This window comes from Zophobas morio, unplaced genomic scaffold (genome assembly GCF_036711695.1).
Source record: "Zophobas morio isolate AGI-343-1 ecotype UQ-CSIRO unplaced genomic scaffold, CSIRO_AGI_Zmor_V1 ptg000008l, whole genome shotgun sequence".
Lineage (NCBI taxonomy): Eukaryota > Metazoa > Arthropoda > Insecta > Coleoptera > Tenebrionidae > Zophobas > Zophobas morio.
The window spans coordinates 13159357-13184958 of record NW_026972113.1 but is presented as its reverse complement, the minus strand read 5'-3'; the positions used below and the strand labels follow the sequence as shown (position 1 = coordinate 13184958).

Genomic DNA, 25602 nt, shown 5'->3' with positions numbered 1-25602 from the left:
TTGAAAATTAAAAAACTGGAAAGTGGAGGAATTGAAAAGTCATAGATTGCAAAGGAAAAATTATAAAATGGAAAGTCATCTTCTCTCTCTCTCTATCTCTTGCTGCACTCTCTCCCTTCCCTCTTTCTCTTGGTCCCTTCTTTCTCTCTCCTTCTTTCTGTTTGTGTTCTCTTACCCTCTCTCATTTCTCCACCTCTCTGTTTTTCTTACTCCTCTGTCGCCCCTCGCTATTGCCTCCCTCTTTTCTCTCTTTCACTCTCCCTTTCTTTCACCCCTCGTTATTACCCCTCTCTCTTTGGCCCGCGTTATTACGCCTCTCTCTTACCTCTAGCTGTTCCCCACGCTCTCCTATTGCCCCTTACTTTTGAACCTTTCATTGTTGCCCCACTTTAGCTATCCCTCTCAATTCTTTCTTGGCGTTCGTCTCTCAATCTTGCCTCTCTTTTTCTTGTCCCTCTCTCTCTCTATCTCTCGCTCCTCGTGGTTGCTCTCTTTCTCACTCTCTGTCTTCCCTTGCTGTTGCTTCTTTTTCTTGCTGCTCGCTGTGATCCACTCGGTCTCTTTTGCCCCTCACTTTCTCTCTCTCACTCGCACTGTTATCCCCCTCTCCTACCCCAATCACCCAATCTCATCATCCCACCTATTTTTGTGTGTAGATTCTCTCTTTAACCTTCTCTCATTCTTGCCTCTTACTCTTTCGCCCGTCCCTCTTTCGATCTCCTCTCACTCCTGCTTCTTGTACTTCGTTTCTCTTTTTTGCTCCTAACTCTTGCTCTTGCCCTTCTCGCTCATTTTTTCTTGGCTCTTTATCTCTTTTGCCCTTTTTTCTCTCTTTTTTCGCACTTCTGTGTTGCCTCTCCCTGTTAATTAACCCCTCTGTCTCTCGAGTCCATCGCTGTTGCTCCTTTCTCTTACTTTTCGCTGTTTCGGTCTGACTCTTCCTACCCCTCTCATTCTTGCTTCTCACACTCTTACCCCTTTGTTTCCTCTCTCGCGCCTTTCGCTGTTACCACCTCTGTTTCTCGTGCCTGTTCCTGTTGCCCTCTCTCTTTCTAGCCCCTCATTCTTCCGGGACTCATTCTTGTCTCTGTTTCTTGCCCCCTCTCTTCCTTCCCTCTCTCTCTTGCTCTCTTCTCTCTTCTCTCTCTCTCTCTCTCTCTCTCTCTCTCTCTCTGTGTGTGTGTGTGTGTGTTCTTACCCTCGCTCACTGCTCCCCCTCTCTGTTTCTCTTATCCCTGGCTCTATATGTGTGTCGCCCCTCGCTGTTGGCTCTTTCACACACACTTTCTCTCTCTTACCTCGTTATTACCCCCTCCTTTACTTCTTGCTGTTGCCCACTCTCTTTCTTGCCCTTCCCTGTTGCTCTTCACTCTTGACCCCCTCATTGTTACCCTTCTTTCTGGCTCCTCTTTCTATCTATCTCTCCCTCGCTCTGTCTTCCCTTGCTGTTGCTCCTTTCTCGATCTCTCTTACCCCCTCAGTTGCTATCTGCCTCTCTCAGTCATCTTCTCTCTCTCTCACACTGTTACTCCCGTCTTCTACCCTAATCTCATCATTTCGCCTATTTTATTTATTCCTAAATGATCAAATCTGAAATATTAAAAATCCTTACATTAATTTGTTACATAATTATTTATACCTGACCTGACCTGACCCGACATGACCTGAAAAAATCGAGTTGTATGCGTGCTATTATTACGAGTTTGAAATTTAATTCAATCCATAGGAATATCCACTTTCCAAACTAGTTGCGACCTAATTTCTAAGTTAGTTTATATTATTTTATGACCACCCCCTCGAAGTTCCGTGTTTGCGAAAGTTGTCGCTCTTTAAAAGCCTCGCAACCCTTCCTCGAAATCGTTCCGTTTTCTTTTCTCCTGAATAATGCAGTCGATAACCCCTCGGTCCCAATCCGGACTAAACCCCGTTTGTCCGCAGGCTGGTACGAGGACAACTGGTTCGAGGTGAACCTGGAGGAGGAGGACATCGAGTGTTCGGTCGACGAGATGAAGGAGGCCGCCGAAGGCCATCTCACGACGGAAGCCCTCATGTGGAATCAGAACCTTAACGAACGCACCATCTCTGGAATGACCTCGGAGGACTTCCGGCTGCGGCTGAATCAAGTTTTGCGGAAAGAAGGGTACAAGATCGATAACCAGCGTTTCCCCGAAGGATATCAGGAAGCGCCTCTGGCCTACGATGCTGTCTGGTCCGTCGCTCTAGGTACTGTGGGAGATCCCGATTTTGATCGATGCCCGAGTTATCTGGTAATTTTTTGTTCGCAGCTTTCAACAAGACGATGGACCGCCTCCACAAGTACGGGAAGAGCCTGAAGGAGTTTAATTACAACAATAAGGAAATCGCCGACGACATTTATTCGGCCATCAACTCCACTCAATTCTTAGGAATATCGGTGAGTTTTAAAAGCTGTGAGCGAGAATTCTGCCGGCGTTTCGAGTTCGTTTGATGCAATAATGCAACGCTTTCGTTCCTAATAAAACAATAAAGAATTCACAAAGCGTCCGATAAGAGATGAGTGCTTACGTTTCAGACGCTTTCAGATTAGAGTCATGAAATAAAAGCGAGCCGAAGAAATCTCCGAATGCGAAATACTTTGTTTATTTATCGTTCGATTTTCGGCGTAATTTCGTCCACACGCGACTAATTTCATCGAGATCCGTCCATATTCCCGCATAAACACGTCTCTTTGAGCGATTCCGCGATTCCGCAAACAATACAAATCGCCCGGATTTTTGTTGATTTATTTGTTCCGGGGCACGTTTTGTGGATTTGTCGCCGCCTTTTTTTGTACAACGCAAACAGATTTGTCCGTTTTATTTAATTCCGAAGAATCGAACGCACTTCGGGGACTCGGAATCTCTTAGGTTGGTAATAGTGTGTGACGAGTGGGGTTAAGTTTACCCGAGCGTGCCGTACCTGAGAGGGGCAAATTGGAAAGGTCGAAGAGATTGTTTAATTAAAGGGAGTAGAGAGGCGAATTTATTCCCGGTACAAATTGGAATTATGGGACGAGGATGTGCTAGTGACTGCGCCATTTTTGGATACCTGTACGCGCGGTCCGTCCGAAATACGGGCTAATCCTCGCCCGCCGATATGAACCCCCATTATTTACCGAACTCCCGGCGCCGCCTTCCTAAATCATGCACTCGTAATAATCCGCAAAAACTTTGTCGATTTCCGAAACACCAACCGGATTTATTGTTCGCAGGGTTACGTAGCTTTCAGTTCCCAGGGAGATCGGATCGCCCTCACCCAGATCGAGCAAATAATAAATGGTAACTACGTTGTACTGGGCTATTACGACACTCAAGCGGATAATCTCACTTGGTTCGATAGAGAAGTTTGGCATGGTAAGTAAGTGAAAGCGTATTTTTAGAAATGTCGACGCCGACACTTTATTCATTCCGCCAATTTACGGCGAACTTGGTAGTTGCGAAGGCGGTTATTGAATCGCAAACTTTGTTACAGGCCCGAACTTAATCGTTTAAGAGCCAATTAACATAATTTCGAGTTTCCAATTTTGATGCAACCGGGTAAATTACGGTTTCCCATTGATAATCGCACGATAACCTAATTGAAAAGTGAAGAGATTGGAGGTTAATTTACAGACCTTGGGAGTTGGAGAAGTTGGCTCGTTGATTAGGGGGCGCGGCGCGAGGCCGCAGACGAGCCAGAAGTAAATTTAATTTATGGCCGGGAAATTGTCCCAGAGAAAAATGACGTTTTTACAGTGAAACGCCACGAGCAAACAGCCATTTTCTCCCCATTCCCTCTACTTGCCCATTCTATTTATTTCTGTCTTTTCCTACTGTATATATTTTTGCTTTTCTGTAGCTCTTCTCCTCTGTATTTCCTTGCTTGTCTTTCTCCTCCTCTGTCTTTTTCTATATCTTTTTTTCCCATTTGCCTTTCGCTTCCTTTTTTGTGTTCCTTTCTGGGAGTCTTTACTTCCCGAGCGTAAGCTAAAGCAATAAAAGGATTCCTTCATTTGAAAAATTTACATTAGTAAATGTTACTTAAATGTTAAACAGTAACATAATCCTGAACTTTTCGTATTCTCAATTTGTCAGTTTTTCGATGGATTTTCCAACCTTCAATTTTTGGAATTTTTTAGTTTCTTGAATTTCAAATTTTTCGACTCTTCAATTTCTCAATATTTCAAATTTTTGGTTTCTCGATTTTTATATTTTTCGATGTTTCAGTTTTGGGATTTTTCAATTATTCCATATTTTGATTTTCCCGTTTCCGATTTTATTTTTTAGATTTTATATACATATTTTATATATCTCGGTTTTTCGATGTTTTAATTTTGGGATTTTTCAATTTTTCGATTTTTGGTTTTTTTTTTTTTGATTTTTCAATTGTTCGTTTTCTCATTTTTTCGATTTTTCAGTTTTTCAGCTTTTTGTTTCGATTTCTCGAACTTTTAAGTTTCGACTTCTCAATTTATCCATTTTTCGTTTCTTCGATTTTCCGATTTTCAATTTTTGGAATTTTTTAGTTTCTTGAATTTCAAATTTTTCGACTCTTCAATTTCTCAATATTTCAAATTTTTGGTTTCTCGATTTTTATACTTTTCGATGTTCCAGTTTTGGGATTTTTCAATTTTTCTTGGATTCTTCAATTTTTGATTTTTTAATTTTTAGATGTTTTTCGACTTTGACCTTTGGATTTGTCAATTATTCCATATTTTGATTTTCCCGTTTCCGATTTTATTTTTTTAGATTTTATGTATTTTATATATCTCGGTTTTTCGATGTTTTAGTTTTGGGATTTTTCAATTTTTCGATTCTTCAATCTTGTAATATTTTCTTTTTTTTTTTTGATTTCTGAAACTTTAAATTTTTCGATTTTCCGTTTTTTTTTATTTTTCAATTCTTTGTTTTGTCATTTTTTCGAATTTTCAATTTTTCAGCTTTTTGTTTCGATTTCTCGAACTTTTAAGTTTCGACTTCCCAATTTAGTCCGTTTTTCGTTTCTTCGATTTTCCGATTTTCAATTTTTCTATTTCTCAATTTTTCAATGCGTATTTCAGTTTTACGATTTTTCAAATTTTCGATTCTTTAATTTTTGATTTTTAAGTTTTTTGAGTTTTCAAGATTTTAATTTTTGGGGTTTGTAAATTTTCGATTTTTTGACTTTTTAATTTATCAATTTTTCAATCCCTTGATTTTGCAATTTTTCAACTTTTGGATTACTCAGTTTGTCAATAAGTATGTATTTCATTTTTACGATTTTTCAATTTTTCGATTTTTGAGTTTCCGGATTTTTCAAATTTTTGATTTTTCGATTTTTTTTATTTTTGGATTCTTGAATTTTTCGGTTTTTTAATATTTAAATTTTTAGCGTTTCTAAATCTAAACTGTCGATTTTTCTATTGGATTTTTGATTTTTCTATTTCTCGATTTGTCAACTTTTTGACCTTTGGATTTTTCGATTTTTCAGTTTTTGTGGTTTTTGAATTTTAGATTTTTCGATTTCTCGATTTTTCGACTTCGCGACTGTTTTCTAAATTTTCCATTTTTTGATTTCTCAGTTTTCCCAATTTTTTGATTTATGGAGACTTGGATGTTTACGATTTTTAATTTTTCAGCTTTTGTTTCGGTTTCTCGAACTTTCAAGTTTCGACTTCTCAATTTATCCATTTGTCGTTTCTTCGGTTTTCCGATTTTCAATTTTTCTATTTCTCAATTTTTCAATATGTATTTCAGTTTTACGATTTTTCAAATTTTCGATTCTTTAGTTTTTTCATTTTTAACTTTTTCGAGTTTTCAAGATTTTAATTTTTGGGGTTTGTAAATTTTCGATTTTTCGACTTGGGGATTTTTAGATTTTTTCGGTTTCTCGATATTTTGGTTTTCCCATTTCTCAATTTTTTATTTTCAGGTTTTCGTTTTCTTCAGTTGGTCGATTTTTCAGATTTTTGACTTTTTAATTTATCAATTTTTCAATTCCTTGATTTTGCAATTTTTTAACTTTTGGATTACTCAGTTTTTCAATAAGTATTTCATTTTTACGATTTTTCAATTTTTCGATTCTTGAGTTTCCGGATTTTTCAATTTTTGATTTTTCGATTTTTTTTATTTTGGATTTCTGTATTTTCCGATATCTATTTCAGTTTTTCGACTTTTCAATTTTTGGATTCTTGAATTTTTCGATTTTTCGTTTTTTTTTTTTGATTTTTCAATTCTTCGTTTTCTCATTTTTTCGAATTTTAAATTTTTCAGCTTTTTGTTTCGATTTCTCGAACTTTCAAGTTTCGACTTCTCAATTTATCCATTTTTCGTTTCTTCCATTTTACGATTTTTCAAATTTTCGATCTTTAATTTTTTGATTTTTAAGTTTTTCGAGTTTTCAAGAATTTAATTTTTGGGGTTTGTAAATTTTCGATTTTTCGACTTCGGGACTTTTAGATTTTTTCGGTTTCTCGATATTTTGGTTTTCCCATTTCTCGATTTTTTATTTTCAGATTTTCGTTTTCTTCATATTTGGTCTATTTTTCAGATTTTTGACGTTTTAATTTATCAATTTTTTAATTCCTTGATTTTGCAATTTTTCAACTTTTGGATTACTCGTTTTTCGATAAGTATTTCATTTTTACGATTTTTCAATTTTTCGATTCTTGAGTTTCCGGATTTTTCAAATTTTTGATTTTTCGATTTTTTTAATTTTTGGATTCTTGAATTTTTCGGTTTTTCAATATTTAAATTTTTAGCATTTCTAAATCTAAACTGTCGATTTTTCTATTAATGGATTTTTAATTTTTCTATTTCTCGATTTGTCAACTTTTTGACCTTTGGATTTTTCGATTTTTCAGTTTTTGTGGTTTTTAAATTTTAGATTTTTCGATTTTTCGACTTCGCGACTGTTTTCTAAATGTTACATTTTTTGATTTTTCAGTTTTTCCAATTTTTTGATTTATCGAGATTTCGATGTTTACGATTTTTCAATTTTTCGGTTCTTGAGTTTCCGGATTTTTCAAATTTTTGATTTTTCGATTTTTTTAATTTTGGATTCTTGAATTTTTCGGTGTTTCAATATTTAAATTTTTAGCATTTCTAAATCTAAACTGTCGATTTTTCTATTAATGGATTTTTAATTTTTCTATTTCTCGATTTGCCAACTTTTTGACCTTTGGATTTTTCGATTTTTCAGTTTTTGTGGTTTTTAAATTTTATTGCATTTTTTCTATATTTCGATTCTTGGATTTTTCGATTTTCCGAATTCTCGATGTGCGAGAATTTTCTGGAACTTTCGTTTCTGTTCGATATTCGAATTTTCAATTTGTTTCCTTTTCGATTTCTCAATTTTTCAAATATCCCATTTTTGATTTTTCAATTTTTCCATTCTGCAGTTTTAAGATTTTTTAAGTTTTTTACTTTTCCATATCTCAAATTTTTATTTCCATTCTTCAGTTTTCAATTTTTCATTACCTATTTTTTTTGACTTTTTAATTTCTGGAGTTTTCAATTTTTAGATTTTTCAATTTTCGACTTTTTGGAGAAAAATTACCAATTTTTACTTCCCGAGTGTAAGCGAATAATATATAATAATTTATCCATTTTTCGTTTCTTCGATTTTTCGATTTTCAATTTTTCAATATGTATTTCAGTTTTACGATTTTTCAAATTTTCGATTCTTTATTTTTTTGGATTTTATATATTTTATATATCTCGGTTTTTCGATGTTTTAGTTTTGGGATTTTTCAGTTTTTCGATTAGTCGATTGATTAGTTTTTCAATATTTGAGTTTTGGGATTTTTCAATTTTTCGATTCTTCAATCTTTTAATATTTTAATTTTTTTGATTTCTGAAACTTTAAATTTTTCGATTTTTCGTTTTTTTTGTCTGTTAATTCTTCGTTTTCCCATTTTTTCGAATTTTCAGTTTTTCAGCTTTTTATTTCGGTTTCTCGAACTTTCAAGTTTCAGCTTCTCAATTTATCCATTTTTCGTGTCTTCGATTTTTCGATTTTCAATTTTTCTTCTTCTTTAATTTTTTGATTTTGAAGTTTTTCGAGTTTTTAAGATTTTAATTTTTGGGGTTTGTAAATTTTCGATTTTTCGAGACTTTTAGATTTTTTCGGTTTTTCGATATTTTGGTTTTCCCATTTCTGGATTTTTTAATTTCTGATTTTTGTTTTCTTCAGTTGGTCGATTTTTCAGATTTTTGACTTTTTAATTTATCAATTTTTCAATTCCTTGATTTTACAATTTTGCAACTTTTGGATTACTCAATTTTTCAGTATTTCATTTTACGTTTTTTTTGTATTTTCGATTTTTCTATTTTCGGATATCTATTTCAGTTTTACTACTTTTCAATTTTTGGATTCTTCAATTTTTCGGTTTTTCAATATTTAAATTTTTAGCGTTTCTAAATCTAAACTGTCGATTTTCCTATAAATGGATTTTTCATTTTTCTATTTCTCGATTTGTCAACTTTCTGACCTTTGGATTTTTCGATTTTACAATTTTTCAGTTTTTGTGGTTTTTAAATTTTAGATTTTTCGATTTCTCGATTTTTCGACTTCGCGACTGTTTTCTAAATTTTACATTTTTTGATTTTTCAGTTTTTCCAATTTTTTGATTTATCGAGATTTCGATGTTTACGATTTTCCAATTTTTCGACTTTTTCAACTTAAAATTTTCAATTTTTCAAATTTTAATTTTTGGATTTTTCGATTTTGGTCTATTTCAGTTTCTCGATTTTTATATTTCTCGTCTTTTTAACTTCTCAACCTTTTGATATTTCGATTTCTCGATTTCTCGGTATTTCAATCCCTCAGTTTTCAGAATTTCGATTTCTCGGTGTTCAATTTTAGAAATTTTTCCAGTTCTGGATTTTTCAGTTTTTCAGTATTTTAATTATGGATTTTTCAGATTGTCGATTTTTCGATTTCTCGATCTTTTGATGTCTCGATTTCTCGATGTTTCAATTTTTCATGTTTTCATTAATATTATTTTGAACTTGATTTCAGTTTCTTTTATGAAAAGAAAATTACTTATACTAAAAAAAATCATCACAATTGAGGTAAGGTGGGTGGGCGGGGCTTGCATTTTGTTCTGTTTTTCCTACTGTACGTAGTTTTCTTTTCACAACCAAAGACGTTTCAAAATGATATTTTTTTAAGCAAATATGGATTTTGCAATTACGCTCCGCCCTCGGTCTGACAAGGAATGAAAAATTATTCGGAATTGAGATGAGGGCGGGTGAGCGGGCCTTATATTTTCCCTTTTTTTAAATATATTTCTTTACGAAAATTTACCATTTTGACCATGTTTTAAGTTTCCTGTTGTAGAAAGAAGATTACGAATATTAAGAAAGAAAGAAAAATCAAAAGATAAGCCCCGCCCACCCACCCCATCTCAATTGTGATGGTTTTTTTATTAATCGTGAGCCTGGGGGCGGACCTTAATTGTAAAATCAGTATTTTCCTACAAAATTTTACCATTTTGAACTTGTTTTCAGTTTCTTTTATGAAAAGAAAATTCCATATACTAAAAAAAAATCATCACAATTGAGGTAGGGTGGGTGGGCGGGGCTTGCATTTTGTTCTGTTTTTCCTACTGTACGTAGTTTTCTTTTCACAACCAAAGACTTTATCAAAATGATATTTTTTAAGCAAATATGGATTTTGCAATTACGCTCCGCCCCTCGGTCTGACAAGGAATGAAACATTAATCGGAATTGAGACGAGGGCAGGTGGGCGGGCCTTATATTTTCCCTTTTTTTTAAATATATTTCTTTACGAAAATTTGCCATTTTGACCATGTTTTAAGTTTCTTGTTGTAGAAAGAAGATTACGAATATTAAGAAAGAAACAAAAATCAAAAGATAAGCCCCGCCCGTGATGATTTTTTTTATTAGTCATGAGCCTGGAGGCGGACCTTAATTGCAAAATCAGCATTTTCCCACAAAATTTTACCATTTTGAACTTGTTTTCAGTTTCTTTTATGAAAAGAAAATTACATATACTAAAAAAAAATCATCACAATTGAGGTAGGGTGGGTGGGCGGGGCTTGCATTTTGTTCTGTTTTTCCTACTGTGCGTAGTTTTCTTTTCACAACCAAAGACTTTATCAAAATGATATTTTTTTAAGCAAATATGGATTTTGCAATTACTCTCCGCCCCGCGATCTGACAAAGAATGAAACATTAATCGGAATTGAGACGAGGGCAGGTGGGCGGGCCTTATATTTTCCCTTTTTTTTAAATATATTTCTTTACGAAAATTTGCCATTTTGACCATGTTTTAAGTTTCTTGTTGTAGAAAGAAGATTACGAATATTCAGAAAGAAACAAAAGTCAAAATATCTTAAGTGTGCAAAATATGAGGAATCTGGTGATCAATATTTTTTTGATAAATTCTACCCAAAAAGTGCAAAATATGATGAGTTTTTACTTGTGATTTATTATTGCATTCAGCTCTCCTCCCTCCATTTATCTGCGTGTCTTTCTCCCTCTCTGGTTTTTACCCCTTCTGTCTTTCACCCCCTCCATTTTTTCCTTCCGTATCTTTTCGTGGCTCAAGAATGTCCTCCTGACGTCATCCCGGAGACGAGAAAAACAATTTGTTCGAATAAGACGTTAGCTGTTTGTACTGGCTTGCGTGACACAGCACATAAAGCGTTTGTTTCCACCGAATACAGCAATATAAAGGCAAAGGGTTGAGTAAAGATTTACTTCACTTCACCACTACTTCACTGACAGCTTTATATCTATGACCATCATTCAAGATAAAGTTTTGCTAGCATGTTCACAATGGGCGTACGTTAGTCGTATTGTGTTTTATTACCGTCTATTATGCCTTTAATATTTTATCACCGTCTGATTTATGGAAACGGTAATCGTGATTTTAGTCGGAGTCAGGAGAGAGTGGCAAATTTTCGGGAACACGTGCCCTCCATCCTGCAGGAGTTCGCGTATGCCGGGTTGCGTTTAAAGGCGAAGTCAGTCGTCGAATCAATTAACTTTTTCAAAAGGACAAATAAAGAGTAAAAATGGAAGCTATTAAGTTTATAAAAGAAAATCTTTTTAAGCTTTGAGTAGTCCTGATGAAGTATCGAAAGAAAAAGCATAGAAGTAATGAAAATGCGCTTGATTGATCACCTCGAGGTCGTTAGGGCAATTTTTCAGCTTAATTTAATATTGTGTCGTCGTAAAGACGAACGAGTCAGAGATCGTTCGGAATTAAGACGACGTGAGAAAAAAAATTAAAATTCGGATGTTTGTTTCGTTTTCTGGAGGAGCTCATCTCGAAGCAGGAATTTTTCGGTTTTTCTTCCGACTTCTCCGATTAATATACATCGCACACGTCGTCATTTTCCGGCCGAACGACCCTCTAAATGTCTCATACGAATTCTCGGCACAGGCTGACCCTTCACTCTTCATCTCGGTTTACTTCCTAGACACAACAAATGGAGTAGAACCGTTGTTTGCGAAGCGCCTAAATGCAAATTAGTTCAATTAAATCATCCAGAAGTAAAATAATGTAACGTCGACGCAACTAAATAACACCCATATCATTAATAAATATTCATAGTGTGTAAGCAAGACACAATTCCGTAAACAAAGTTAGCCGATTCCGCCACAAAATGGATGTTGCAATATTTAACGTGTAACCCGACGCCCACATTCTCACTTAATGTAAGTTTCCTCCTAGGTATTTTTCTTTTGTAACTTTAAAAGTATTTACCGTAATTGTTTCCATTAGGTCGGCTTCGCCTCTTTCGCGACTTTATGACCTTTCCTCCTAATTTTCGTCTACGGAGAACGATGTCACATTGAGTGGAAGTCGCTTTCAAAGGAAAGCAGCGACGATGAAAGATTTATACCGGCTTTGAAGTCGAAACACAGGTATCGTTAGTTTTTTTTAATTATCGCGACGCACAAAAGGCGCCTACTTTTAGTTGGGGCGTTTATTAAATCGGACGAGATTCCAAAGACTTTTTAATTAATTCACAAGGAGATACTCCTTTCTGTTTCTATTGTTCCGTCTTTCTTTTCTCTGTTGCCCTCTTTGTCTTCCCACTCGTGGTTACCCCTCTAACTTCTTCTTCTGTGTATGTCCTCTTCTTGCCTCCCCATCTGTCATTCACCTCTTGGCTTATCTCCAAATTTGTCTTTCTGTTGTGTCGTCGTTTTTTGCTCCCTCTCTGTCTTTCATCTTTCTGTTTATATTTTCTTATCTGTCTATCACGCACTGTTTTTCTTCCCGAGTCTCCTCCTCTCCCTTTGTCTAACTCCTCTCGTGTCTTTCTCCCGCTCTATTTTTCTCCACCCAGTCTTTTCCCATACACTCCTATGTCTTTTTTCTCGTTTCATTTGCATTCTTAAGCCTTCTCTCTGTTTCTCGCGGCATTTTTCTCCTCATCTGTCATTCTTTCTCGTTGTTTTTCTCCCGTTTGGTCATATTTCTATCATCCTCCTCTGTCTTTATCATCATGTTGAATTGAGTTGAAAACTCGAAAAATTTCAAATCGAAATATTGAAGAAACGATAAAGTGAAACAAAAATTGAAATTTTTAAAATTGAAAAATCAAAACACTAAAAATACAGAAGCTGACGGATCGAAAAAAAATTTCAAAAGGTGAAAAATCAAAAAAACAAAACTTTTCCAAATAAAAACTTAAAAAAAATGCAAATTCAAACATAAATCGAGAAATTAAAAAGTGGAAAATTGGAAACTCGAAAATTTGAAAAAACGAAAAGTCAAAGCATCCAAAAGTTGAAAAATCTAAAAATTCTAAAGTTAAAAAGTTGAAAAATCCAAAAAAATAAAAATCGAGAATCTGAAAAAGCGAAAATAATTCAAAAGATTTCAACTTTTTAAGCGAAAAAATTGAAGTCTTTCAAAACGCAAGCTAAATCGAAAAATTAAAATTCAAGAACTGAAAAATCGACGAAAAATTTGAAAATTAAGAATTAAAAAAATAAATAAATTGGAAATCAGACAAATGACAAATCGAAAAATTGACGAAATGAAAAACTGCACGTTCGAAAATTTGACTAATTCGAAAGTAAAAAAATCAAAGAATTTATGATTTTTGAATAAGAAAAATTAAAAAATTGAGAGTTGAAAATTAGAAAAATTGTAAATTTTTATATTTTTGAAAAGCTGGAATATTGTAAAATAACAGCTAAAAAACTAAAAAATCGAAAAACAATCAATCGCAAGAGTTATTTAAAAACTGAAAAATTAAAAATTGAGAAATTGAAAAATTCAGAAGTTGAAAATTCGGAAATTTGGATATGATTTGAATTCAAAGTCAGAAATTCAAAAAAATTGAAAAATTTTCAAATTCATAAGTCCAAAAAATGCAAAATAAAAATTTGAAAAATTGTAGATCGAAAAATTGGAAAGTAAGAAAATCAAAAAATTCAATTTTTTCTTCAATTGAAAAATTAAAAAAAGGGAAAGTTGAAAATTCAAAAAATTGCAAATTCTTAATAGTGAGGAACGGAAAACTTGCAGACTGAAAAATCAAAAAATTAAAAATTGAGAAACTGAAGAATCGAAAAAAAATTTCAAAAGGCGAAATTTTTTGAATAAGAAAAATTAAAAAATTGAGAGTTGAAAATTCGAAAAATTCTAAATTTTTATATTTTTGAAAAGCTCGAATATTGCAAAATAACAGCCAAAAAACTAAAACATCGAAAAATAATCAATCCGAAGTGTTATTTAAAAACTGAAAAATTAAAAATTGAAAAATTCAGAAGTTAAAAATTTGGAAATTTGGATATGTTTTGAATTCAAAGTCGGAAATTCAAAAAAATTGAAAAATTTTCAAATTCCCAAGTCCAAAAAATGCAAAATAAAAGCTGAAAAATTGGAAAATAAGAAAATCAAAAAATTCTATTTTTTCTTAAATTGAAAAATTAAAAAAAAAACGAAAATTGAAAATTCAGAAAATGCAAATTCTTAATATTGAGGACTGGAAAATTTGCAGACTGAAAAATCAAAAAATTAAGAATCGAGAAACTGAAAAATAGAGAAGCTGAAGGATCGAAAAAAAATTTTAAAAGGTGAAGAGTCAAAAAAACAAAACTGTTCAAAATAAAAACTTAAAAAAAATGCAAATTCAAACCTAAATCGGGAAATTGAAAAGTGGAAAAAATTGGCAATTCGAAAATTGAAAAATCGAAAATTGGAAACTCGAAAATTTGAAAAAACGAAGTCAAAGCATCCAAAAGTTGAAAAATCTAAAAATTCTAAAACTAAAAATTGAAAAATTCGGAAGTTGAAAAATCCAAAAAAATAAAAATCGAGAATCTGAAAAAGCGAAAATAATTCAAAAGATTTCAACTTTTTAAGCGAAAAAATTGAAGTTTTTGAAAACGAAAACTAAATCGAAAAATTAAACTTCAGTAACTGAAAAATCGACGAAAAATTTCAAAAATTCAGAATTAAAAAAATTGACGAAATGAAAAACTGGAAGTTCCAAAATTTGAATAATTCCAAAGTAAAAAAAATCAAAGAAACTTGAAAAATCCAAAAAATTAAACATCGAGGAACTGAACACTGTAAAAAATAAAACATTCAAATCGAAAATCAAAAAATTAAAAGTCGAGAAACGGAAAAATCTAAAATAATTTCTAAGATTATTTCAACTTTTGAAGTGAAAAATTCATTTTTTTAATGAACACTAGAAAAATTGGAAGTTGAAAAATCGAAAAAATTGCAAATTCAAAAAGAAATCGTTAAACTGAAAAATGGGAAAAAATAAAAGTTGAAAAATCCAAAAATTCTAAAATTAAAAACGAAAAATTTCTCGTTTGAAAAACCTAAAACATTAAAAATCGAGAAGCTGAATGAAGACTGGAAAAAATTTTAAAAAATCGAAACTTGAAAATTAAACTCGAAGAAATGAAAAATCGACAAAAAATGTGAAAATTCAGAATTAAAAAAAAACTTAAATTGGAAACTAGACAAATTGTAAAGCGAGAAATTGAAAACTCAAAAAATTGAACAGAAAATGAAGTTTTCGAAAAATTAAAAAAATTGCAAACCGAAAAATTGAAGAAATAAAAAACTGGAAGATCGAAGAATTGAATAATTCGAATGTTGAAAAATCAAAGAATATATTATTTTTTAATATGAAAAATTAAATAATTAAAAGTTGAAAATTCGGAAAATTGCAATTTTTTTTTAATTATAAGCTGGAAATGTTGCAAAAACAGCTGAAAAGTAAAAAATAAAAAAATAAGAAACACCAAATGTCTAAAAATTGAAAAATTAAAAATTGTGAAATAGAAAATTGAAAACTCGAGAAATTGCAAATGGAAAAATTTAAACAATGACATAATTGAAACGTTGAAAAATTGAAAAATTCGGAAGTTGACAAATCAAAAAATTAAAAAACTTCAAATTGAAAATTCGGAAAAGTACGAAATAGGAAATGAAAAACTAAAATATCGAAGGAACTGAAGACTGGAAAAAAATTTAAAAATTCAAAAGTAGAGAACCAAAATATGAAAAATTAAAAAATCGAAAGTTGAAAATCCGAAAAATTGCAACTTTTTGAAATTCAAAGATCGAAATATTGCAAAATAACATCTGAAAAACGAAAAAATCGAAAAATAAAAAAACAAGAGTTAAAATATCTAAAAATTGAGAACTCGAGAAAGTAGAATAAAATGTGAAAAACTAAAAAATCGAAAAATTAAAATATGTAAAATTTGAAAAACCTAAAAAATTAAAAATCCAGGAACTCAAGACTGGTACAAAAAAATAAAAAATTCTAAAGTTGAAAATCCAAAAATTAAAAATCGAGAAACTGAAAAATCGGAAAAAATTTCAGAAGGTGAAAAATCAAAATCTGAAACTTTTCAAAATAAAAATTTTAAAAATTGTAAATTCAAAAATAAATCGGGAAACTGAAAAATGGAAAAAAAATCTGGATTCAGAAGGTGAAAAATTGAAAATTGGAAACTCGAAAATTTGAAAAAACGAAAACTATAAAAGTTGAAAAATTTAAAAATTCTAAAATTAAAAATTGAAAAATTTATAAGTTTAAAGACAAGAAACATTAAAAATCGAGGAACTGAAGACTGGAAAAAATTTTAAAAATTCGAAAGTAGTAAAATTGAAGAAATGAAACTTTTATTATTTTTGAATATGAAAAATTAAATAATTGAAAGTTGAAAATTCGAAAGCTGAAAACTAAAAAATCGAAAAATAAAAAACACCAATAGTTAAAATGTCTAAAAATTGAAAAATTAAAAATTGTGAAATTGAAAATAGAAAACTCGAGAAATTGCAAATGGAAAAATTTAAACAATGACATAATTGAAACGTCGAAAAATTGAAAAATTCGGAAGTGGACAAATCAAAAAATTTAAAAAACTTTAAATTGAAAATTCGAAAAAGTACAAAATAGGAGGTGAAAAACTAAAATATCGAAAAATTAAAAGATGTAAAATTTGAAAAACCCAAAAAATTAAAAATCCAGGAACTCAAGACTGGAAACAAACAAATAAAATCTTCTAAAGTTGAAAATCAAAAAATTAAAAATCGAGAAACTGAAAAATCGAAAATAATTTCTAAGATTTCAACCCTTAAAGTGAAAAATTCAGTTTTTTTTTAATTAACGCTAGAAAAATTGCAAGTTGAAAAATTAAATTAAAAATCGAGAAACTGAAAAATCGGAAACAATTTCAGAAGGTGAAAAGTTAAAATCCGAAAATTTTCAAAATACAAATTTTAAAAATTGTAAATTCAAAAATAAATCGGGAAACTAAAAAATGGAATCAGAAGGTGAAAAATTGAAAATTGGAAACTCGAAAATTTGAAAAAACGAAAACTATAAACGTTGAAATATCTAAAAATTCTAAAATTAAAATTGAAAAATTTGTAAGTTCAAAAACAAGAAACATTAAAAATCGAGGAACTGAAGACTGGAAAAAATTTAAAAATTCGAAAGTAGAGAATAAAAAAAAAGAAAAATATTTCAACTTTTCTATTAAAAAAAATCAAGTTTTTTTAAAATGAAAACTAGAAAAATGTCAATTGAAAAATCGAAAATTAAACTCGAGGAAATGAAAAATCAACAACAAATTTGAAAATTCAGAATTAAAAGAATTAAATTGGAAACTAGACTAATTGCAAATCGGGAAATTGAAAACTCAAAAAATTTAACAGAAAATTAAATTTTCCAAAAATTGAGAAATTGCAAATCGAAAAATTGAAGAAATGAAACTTTTATTATTTTTGAATATGAAAAATTAAATAATTGAAAGTTGAAAATTCGAAAAATTGCAATTTTTTTAAATTATGAGCTAGAAATGTTGCAAAAACAGCTGAAAACTAAAAAATCGAAAAATAAAAAACACCAGGAGTTAAAATGTCTAAAAATTGAAAAATTAAAAATTGTGAAATTGGAAATAAAACTCGAGAAATTGCAAATGGAAAATTTGAAACAATGACATAATTGAAACGTCGAAAAATTGAAAAATTCGGAAGTGGACAAATCAAAAAATTTAAAAAACTTTAAATTGAAAATTCGAAAAAGTACAAAATAGGAGGTGAAAAACTAAAATATCGAAAAATTAAAAGATGTAAAATTTGAAAAACCCAAAAAATTAAAAATCCAGGAACTCAAGAGTGGAAACAAAAAAATAAAATATTCTAAAGTTGAAAATCAAAAAATTAAAAATCGAGAAACTGAAAAATCGAAAATAATTTCTAAGATTTCAACTCTTAAAGTGAAAAATTCAGTTTTTTTTTTTTAAATTAACACTAGAAAAACTGGAAGTTGAAAAATCGAAAAATTAAGAATTGAGAAACTGACAAATGGGAAAAAACTTCAGAAGGTGGAAAGTCAAAATCTGAAACTTTTCAAAGTAATAATTTAAAAAATTGTAAATCGAAAAATAAATCGGGAAACTGAAAAATTGAAAATAGGAAACTCGAAAATTTGAAAAAACGAAAACTATATATGTTGAAAAATCAAAAAATTCTAAAATTAAAAATTGAAAAATTTATAAGTTCAAAAACAAGAAACATTAAAAATCGAGGAACTGAAGACTGGAAAAAATTCGAAAGTAGAGAATCAAAAAATCGAGAAATATTTCAACTTTTCTAGTAAAAAAATTCAAGTTTTTTTAAAATGAAAACTAAAAAAATTTCAATTGAAAAATCGAAAATTAAACTCGAGGAAATGAAAAATCAACAACAAATTTGAAAATTCAGAATTAAAAAGAATTAAATTGGAAACTATACTAATTGCAAATCGGGAAATTGAAAACTCAAAAAATTTAACAGAAAATTAAATTTTCAAAAAATTGAAAAATTGCAAATCGAAAAATTGAAGAAATGAAACTTTTATTATTTTTGAATATGAAAAATTAAAAAATCGAAAGTTGAAAATCAGAAAAATTGCAAATTTTTGAAATTCAAAGATCGAAATATTGCAAAATAACATCTGAAAAACTAAAAAATCGAAAAATAAAAAAACAAGAGTTAAAAAATCGAAAAATTAAAATATCTAGTATTTTAAAAATTGTAAAACGAAAAATCGAAGGAATAAAAACTTAAAGATCAAAAAATTCGAAAATAGAAAATCAAACAATTTAGTATTTTTAAACTGAAAAATTAAAAAAAACAAAAATTACTCTTATCGGTTTCTCCCCCCCTCTTACCCTTCTTTGTTCAGTATTCGCGAACTTTTTAATTAATTCACACGAACGCCATCCTCGCCGTGCATGAAACTGAATAGAGAAATTTTTCTATTGTTCTCGCGTTATTTAAATTCGCCCGTAGTCGATTTCGTCGGTATCAAAAAAAAGCACATCAGACATGCGAACCGTGAATAAATAATGCACAAGTGCTCCTCTCGTCCGTACTCCCTCCTCCAGAGAACGAAACGACACAAACACAAACAAACTTCGCCTCCTTCTACCGTCGACGACAATACGTTCGAGACGACGTAAGTAACGTAACCTACATCTCTCCTGACCTTTCTGGAGACACCAGGGAATTGTGTTGATCAATTCAACGGCCCGACTTCTCCACAGTAATAAAATCAATTTCGCGATTTTTCTACACGACTGGAACGGAATAGATTCGAAAGAAGTCAGCGGCGAACGTCTTATCAGCGGACCGCACGGGTAGTCGTAAATCTGAAACTATGCTATATGTATACAGAAAGTTCGTCGAAGGTTTAGGAAGCCCGAATTTGATTCTTCGCTGGTTTAATAATGAGGTGGTCGTTTCCAGGCGGAAAAGTGCCTCAAGACAGAACAATCATCCGACGAGTATTGCGTACCGTCTCCTTGCCGCTCTTCATTTGCATGTGCGTCATCTCCAGCGTGGGAATCCTGCTGGCCATCGCCCTGGTCGTATTCAACGTGTGGAACAACCACCGAAGGTGACCCTCCGGAATACTGTCTCGACCGCTCACAAATCCGATTTGTTTCCAGAGTAATCCAGTCTTCGCATCCCGTATGCAATACCATAATGCTCTTCGGAATCGTAGTATGCTTAACGGCCGTTTTCCTTCTCGGTTTAGATGGTAGATTTGTATCCCCAGGTGCCTATCCAGCCATTTGTCAAACAAGGGCGTGGTTGTTATCCACCGGATTCACCCTGTCCTTCGGCGCGATGTTCAGCAAAGTGTGGCGGGTGCATCGACTAACCACCAAGGCCAAGAGCGACCCGAAGGTCAGAATGGTAAGCGGCCTGGAGCCCGTTTTTCGACTTAAATGTTCGCGCGTTATTCACGTACATTGATTAAATACATATAGATCGACCCATGCTATAGTTTGGAGCGAACAGGCCAAACGCCGGCGAACAAGAGATGGCGTACCAACATTCGGCCGTCAAACGCCGGCGAAAAGCTTGGACACCAATCACGCGCATATGCAACCCAAATCACAGCAACAATACATTTAATAAATCTACCACTCGATAGAGGGCGACGAAAAAAATTTGTAAAAATCTCATAGTAAGCATTTAGATAATTGACAACGTTGCCAGATGAGTCTAACTTTGCCGTTATTTCTATTCGATTAGATTTTATTTCGTTTAAAAGTTTCTGGCAAATAAATGGAATTATTATAATGAATAAACAATACAAACAAATTATTACTTGTTATTTTAAATACTTGTTAGTGTTGATGAAAACATAAATAGTTATTAAAGTTATTCTAAATAGCTCAAATTTTACAGTACGGGTAGGATGTTTCAGGACGAGTGGGTAGCCGAGTCTTTAATTTCGAAACGAGTACTGCGAAAAGAGTTACCGGACGTATGTTATGTATTTTATTTCATACTGTCAACATATTTTTTTATTCAATAAAATAATTATTATTTTGTGAAAAAATCCAAATCGAGTCACTTTTTCTGACATCGTTAGCAACCGCTCTTTGGTAAATGTTTTAATTTGTTTATTCGTGCAAATCAGCATCATATGTTTAAACACATAGTACTTATAACACTTTACAGGACTTATTGTTTTGTATAATCCGACTCGATGGACGAATGTTTTGTGCAATCCGTCTCGAAGGACCAATGTTTGTGCAACTCGGCTCGTCCTACCAGTGTTTTTTGTAATCTGGTTGATACGTCAATGTGATACCGAATTATACTTTGATATTGCTTTTTTGTGTGCGAAATAATAGACAGCGTTCGGTTTCGATGTTTAATACAGGACGGTTACAGAAATACTAAATTTACATTTGTATTTACAATAACAGGTAAAGCAAAAGAGACCCAAAAGGGTCAGTGGCCGCTTCCGGAAATGGAACACTTGTCCTTTTTGGCTCAATTTTATCGGACTTGTCCGTTTTTTTGATTTTTCCGGACTCGTTCGAATCCAGTAAAACGTTAAACTTGACATAGTATGAAGTAAAATAATAGTTATTTATGTATTAAGGGCATAATCAGGGAGATCGACAATTATGCAATGTTCATAATAAATAAATAAAAAAAAAACGATATTGTCGTTGAGTGACATAATAATAAAAACGTGCCATTTTTGTTAACTGATATTTTTTTCATAAATGTCGCAAAATTATTAAATTTGTCTAATCATCCCAACCAATAAAGTGATGACGTCACTTCAAATTTATGCATAGTAAATGGGTTTTAAATTGTATACAGTAACATAGTCCTACACATGTAGTTTATGATTCCGTGTTGAATTTTTATCCGGAACGTCCAGATTTTTGGAAAAAAAATCAAAATTATAAAACAATATTTTGCAATTTAATTTTGAATTTGCAAAATCAAATACTTTGAAATCTTGCAGATGTTTTAAAGTCATGATAAACATGATACATTTTTTATTAAAATATATTTGCTTATCCCCTCTAAAAAAATTATGACGTCACTTCAAAATTTTGCAGAATAAATCCTATCTTAAATGTATAAAATATGATGAGTTTTTATACTTGTGATTTATCACTGCATTAATATTTTTTTAGATTTGGTTATACAGGGTGTCTCAAAAAAGTTAATGACTGAGTCAATTTGTTTTATTGAAGAAATCAAGAATAGCAAAACTGAATACTTTGAAATATTGTAGATGTTTTAAAGTTTTTGTAAGCATGGTAACTTTTTCGAAAATTTGATTAATCAAATATGCGGCAAATCGAAAATCGGAAAAACTGAAATTCACTAATGCAAAAAACAGAAAATCGAAAAATACAAATCGTAAAAATCGAAAATCTAAAAATGGATAACCAAAAAATCGAAAATTCAATGAATCAAATACCGAGGTCGATCGAAAAGTGGAAATTCACAAACCCCAAAAATCGAAAAATCGAAAATTGAAAAACGGAAAAACCAAAAAATCGAAAAGTCAAAAATTTGTAATGCTGAAAATTAAAAAAATCAAAAACAAAAATTTTAAAAAATCGGAAATTAAAATAATCAAAATATATATATATATAAAGTAGAAAAAATTGCAAAGCCTAAAAACTGAAACGAACAGAAAAATCGAAAAAGCAAAAAATTGGAAAAACAAAAATTCGAAAAATCTAAAATCGCAAAAGTGGAAAATCGAAAATCTGAATAAAGAAACTTGGAAAATCGAAAACCAAAAAATCGGAAAGAAACAAAATTGAAGTCTAAAAGGTGAGAATGGAAAAATTGAAAAACCGAAAATTCTAAAAATCGACAATGGACAAATTGAAAATCGCAAAATTTAAATTGAAAAATTGAACATAGAAAAATCGATGAATTGAAAAATCGAAAATTCGACTACTCAAATTTTCTAAAAATCTAAAAATCATGAAACCGAAATATCCAAAATTCTAGTGGTCGAAAGTCTGAAAACTGAAAATCGAAAATTCTGGAAAGCGGAAAATAGAATATCGAAAAATTTAAAAGAAAGAAAATTGAAGTCTAAAAACCGAAGAATGGAAAAATTAAAAATCAAAAATTCGAAAAATCAAAACCGAAAAGTTCAAAGATTTAAAAAGGAAAATCGAAAAATCAAAAATCTGAAAATTGAAACTCGAAAATTCGGAAAATCGAAAAGTAAAAAAATTGAAGTCTAAAAGCTGAAGAATGGAAAACTGAACAATCGAAAATTCGAAAATCAAATATCGAAAAATCGAAAAGCCGAAAAATCGAAAATTTGATGAATCAGATATGCGAAAAACAGAAAATCTGAAAATACAAAACTGAAAAATCGAAAATCTAAAAATGGAAAAACCGAAAATCGAAAATTCAATGAATATAATACGTAGGTCGATCGAAAAACCGGAAATTGACAAATCTGAAAAATCGGAAATTTGCAAGATTGAAAAACCGAAAATGGAAATTTCAAAAACCGAAAAATAGGAAAACCGAAAATTCATAATATTGAAAACTCTAAAAGTCGACAATTCAAAAATCGAAAAGTAAACAAATTTCACAGCCTAAAAAGTGACGGACAGAAAAATCGAAAACTGGAAACTGAAAAATCGGAGATTGGAAAATCGAAATATCGAGAATCGACGAATTAAAAAACCGAAAAATCGAAAAATTAAAAAATCGGAAATCGAAAAATGAAAAAAAACGAAAATTCAAAAATCGAATAATCCGAAACTAAAATAATAGAAAAGTGGAAAAGTAAAAATTGCAAAGTCTAAAACTGACGAACAAAAAAATCGAAAAATTAAAAAAAATCGAAAAATATCTAAAAATGGAAAAATCGAAATGCTCAAAAATCGAAAATTCGATTAATCAATATTCTAAAAATCGAAAAAACGGACACAAATCCACAAATCTGAAAAATCGAAAATCGAAATATCGAGACTCGAAAAATTAAAAAACCGAAAAATTGAAAAATCGGAAATCGAAGAATTAAAAACGTAAAATCGAAAATTCAAAAATCAAAAAAATCGGAAAGTATAAATAATCGAAAAATGCAAAACAATTGCAGCAAAGTTTAAAAACTGACCAACAGAAAAATCAACAAATCGAAAAACGGAAAAACCGAAAACTCGAAAATTCAAAATACCGCAAATTTGAAAAATCAGAAAATGGGAAAGTAAAAAAATCGAAAAGTTGATCGAAAAATGGAAACTGAAAAATCTAATTAGATGAAACGGTTGGTCGAAAAAACGAAAAATCGAAAATCGAAGTGATCGTTTTTTGAGACAGCCTGTATAAGTAAATCTAAAAACTATTACTGCAATGATAAATCACAGGTACTGACTCATCATATCAAATTTTGCCATGACGTCATGCATTTTTTGGCGAAGATAAGCAAATACATTTTGATCGTGGCTTTGAAAGTATTCTTCGACTTTCGTTCCATTTCAAAATTTACTCTTTGTATATTTCAGTGGTCACAACGAGTTCACTAACTACGCTGAAGTATGCGAAGATTAAATTTGTCACCGAAAATATGTCGGAAGTAATAAATTATCCTAATAAAAATCGAAAAACTGGGAAACCAAAAACCTGAAAAATCGAAAAATTGAAAAATCTCAAGATTGAAAAATCGAAAATTTGGGAAATTGAAAAATGAAAAACCAAAAAAATCGAAAGTTGAAAAAAATGATAAATTGGAAATCGAAAACTCGAAAAATTGAAAAATCTCAAAACTGAAAAATGCAGAAGTTGGGAAATCGAGAAATGAAAAACCAAAAAATCATAAGTTTAACAATGAAAAATCGGAAATCAAAAACCTTTAAAATGGAAAAACAGGGAAGTCGAAAAATTGAAGAATTGAAAAACTGAGAAATCGAAAACTCGAAAAATCGAGAAATCTAAAAATCGACAAAGGGAGATCGTCAAGATATCGAAACATCAAAAAATCCCAAAATTGAAAAATGTAAAATTTAAAAAATCAAAAATGAGAAATCCCAAAACTAAAACATAGAAAAATTGAGAAATGGAAGAAAAATTGAAAAATCTCAAAACTGAAAAATCGAAAGTTTAAAAAATGAAAAATTGAATTAAAATATTGAAAAGTCGGGAAATCGAGAAAATGGAAAATCAAAAAAGTGATTAATGGAGAAACTGAGAAATCGAAAAATTAAAACATTGAAAAATCGAGAAATTGAATAATCGAAAAATTGTCTATTTATAAAATGTGAAAGAAAATGTCTTATTTTTGACTTTATGCGGCATATGTTTTCCGTTTTTTAAGATATATTATATGAATGCATATGTTTTGTCTTTAGTATATATCTGCCCGTCTCTAGTCTAATAAATTTTCTAAAAAAATATACATAGTAAGTTTTGAGAGAACGCATTTAAAAGCATTTTGCTTTGTATTATTAGTAACAAAAGCGAGCACACGAAAGCGTAGAAAAAATTTCAAATGTGTTATCTACATTTATTTTACTTCATACTGTGTCAAATTTGACGTTTTACTGGATTCGAAGGAGTCCGGTAAAATAAAAAAAACGGACAAGTCCTGTAAAGTGTTACTATGTGTAACATTTTTGATGCTGATTTGCACGAATAAACAAATTAAAACATTTACCAAACAGCGGTTACTAACGATGTCAGAAAAAGTGACTAATTTGGATTTTTTCTCAAAATAATAATTAATTTTAAAAATATGTCGACAGTATGAAATAAAATACATAACATTAACAACATACGTCCGGTAACTCTTTTCGCATTCTCGTTTCGAAATTAAAGACTTGGCTACCTACTCGTCCTGAAACATCCCACTCGTACTGTAAAATTTGAGCTATTTAGAATAACTTTAATAACTATTTATGTTTTCATCAACACTAACAAGTGTTTAAAATAACAAGTAATAATTTGTTTGTATTGTTTATTCATTATAATAATTCAATTTATTTACCAGAAACTTTTAAACGAAATAAAATCTAATCGACTAGAAATAACGGCAAAGTTGTGTTAGGCTCATCTGGCAACGCTGTAAATTATCTAAATGCTTACTATGAGATTTTTACACATTTTTTTTCGTCGCCCTCTATCGAGTGGTAGATTTATTAAATGTATTGTTGCTGTAATTTGTGTTGCATAAGCGCGTGATTGGTGTCCAAGCTTTTCGCCGAACAATAGCATGGGTCTATCTATATGTTTTTAATCAATGTCACATACAAACAGCGGGCGAACATGGCACACTCCCCCCGACTAAATCTATTAATTGTTTTATATTTATCGTAG

At 31.0% G+C, this 25602-nt stretch overlaps 1 protein-coding gene across 2 annotated transcripts in view; it reads left to right on the top strand.

Annotated features, from left to right (window-relative positions):
* Positions 1 to 25602, top strand: part of Gaba-b-r1 (metabotropic GABA-B receptor subtype 1) — a 237871-nt gene that overhangs the window by 202520 nt on the left and 9749 nt on the right. Inside the window, exons 5-9 of one of the 2 annotated variants that reach the window (XM_064050983.1) lie at positions 1939 to 2223; positions 2286 to 2413; positions 3230 to 3371; positions 19237 to 19387; positions 19440 to 19680. In XM_064050983.1, coding sequence (XP_063907053.1) covers positions 1939 to 2223; positions 2286 to 2413; positions 3230 to 3371; positions 19237 to 19387; positions 19440 to 19680 — 947 coding nt within the window. Of the gene's footprint in view, positions 1 to 1938; positions 2224 to 2285; positions 2414 to 3229; positions 3372 to 19236; positions 19388 to 19439; positions 19690 to 25602 lie in introns of both variants that reach the window. The other variant, XM_064050982.1, reaches the window with a different exon arrangement.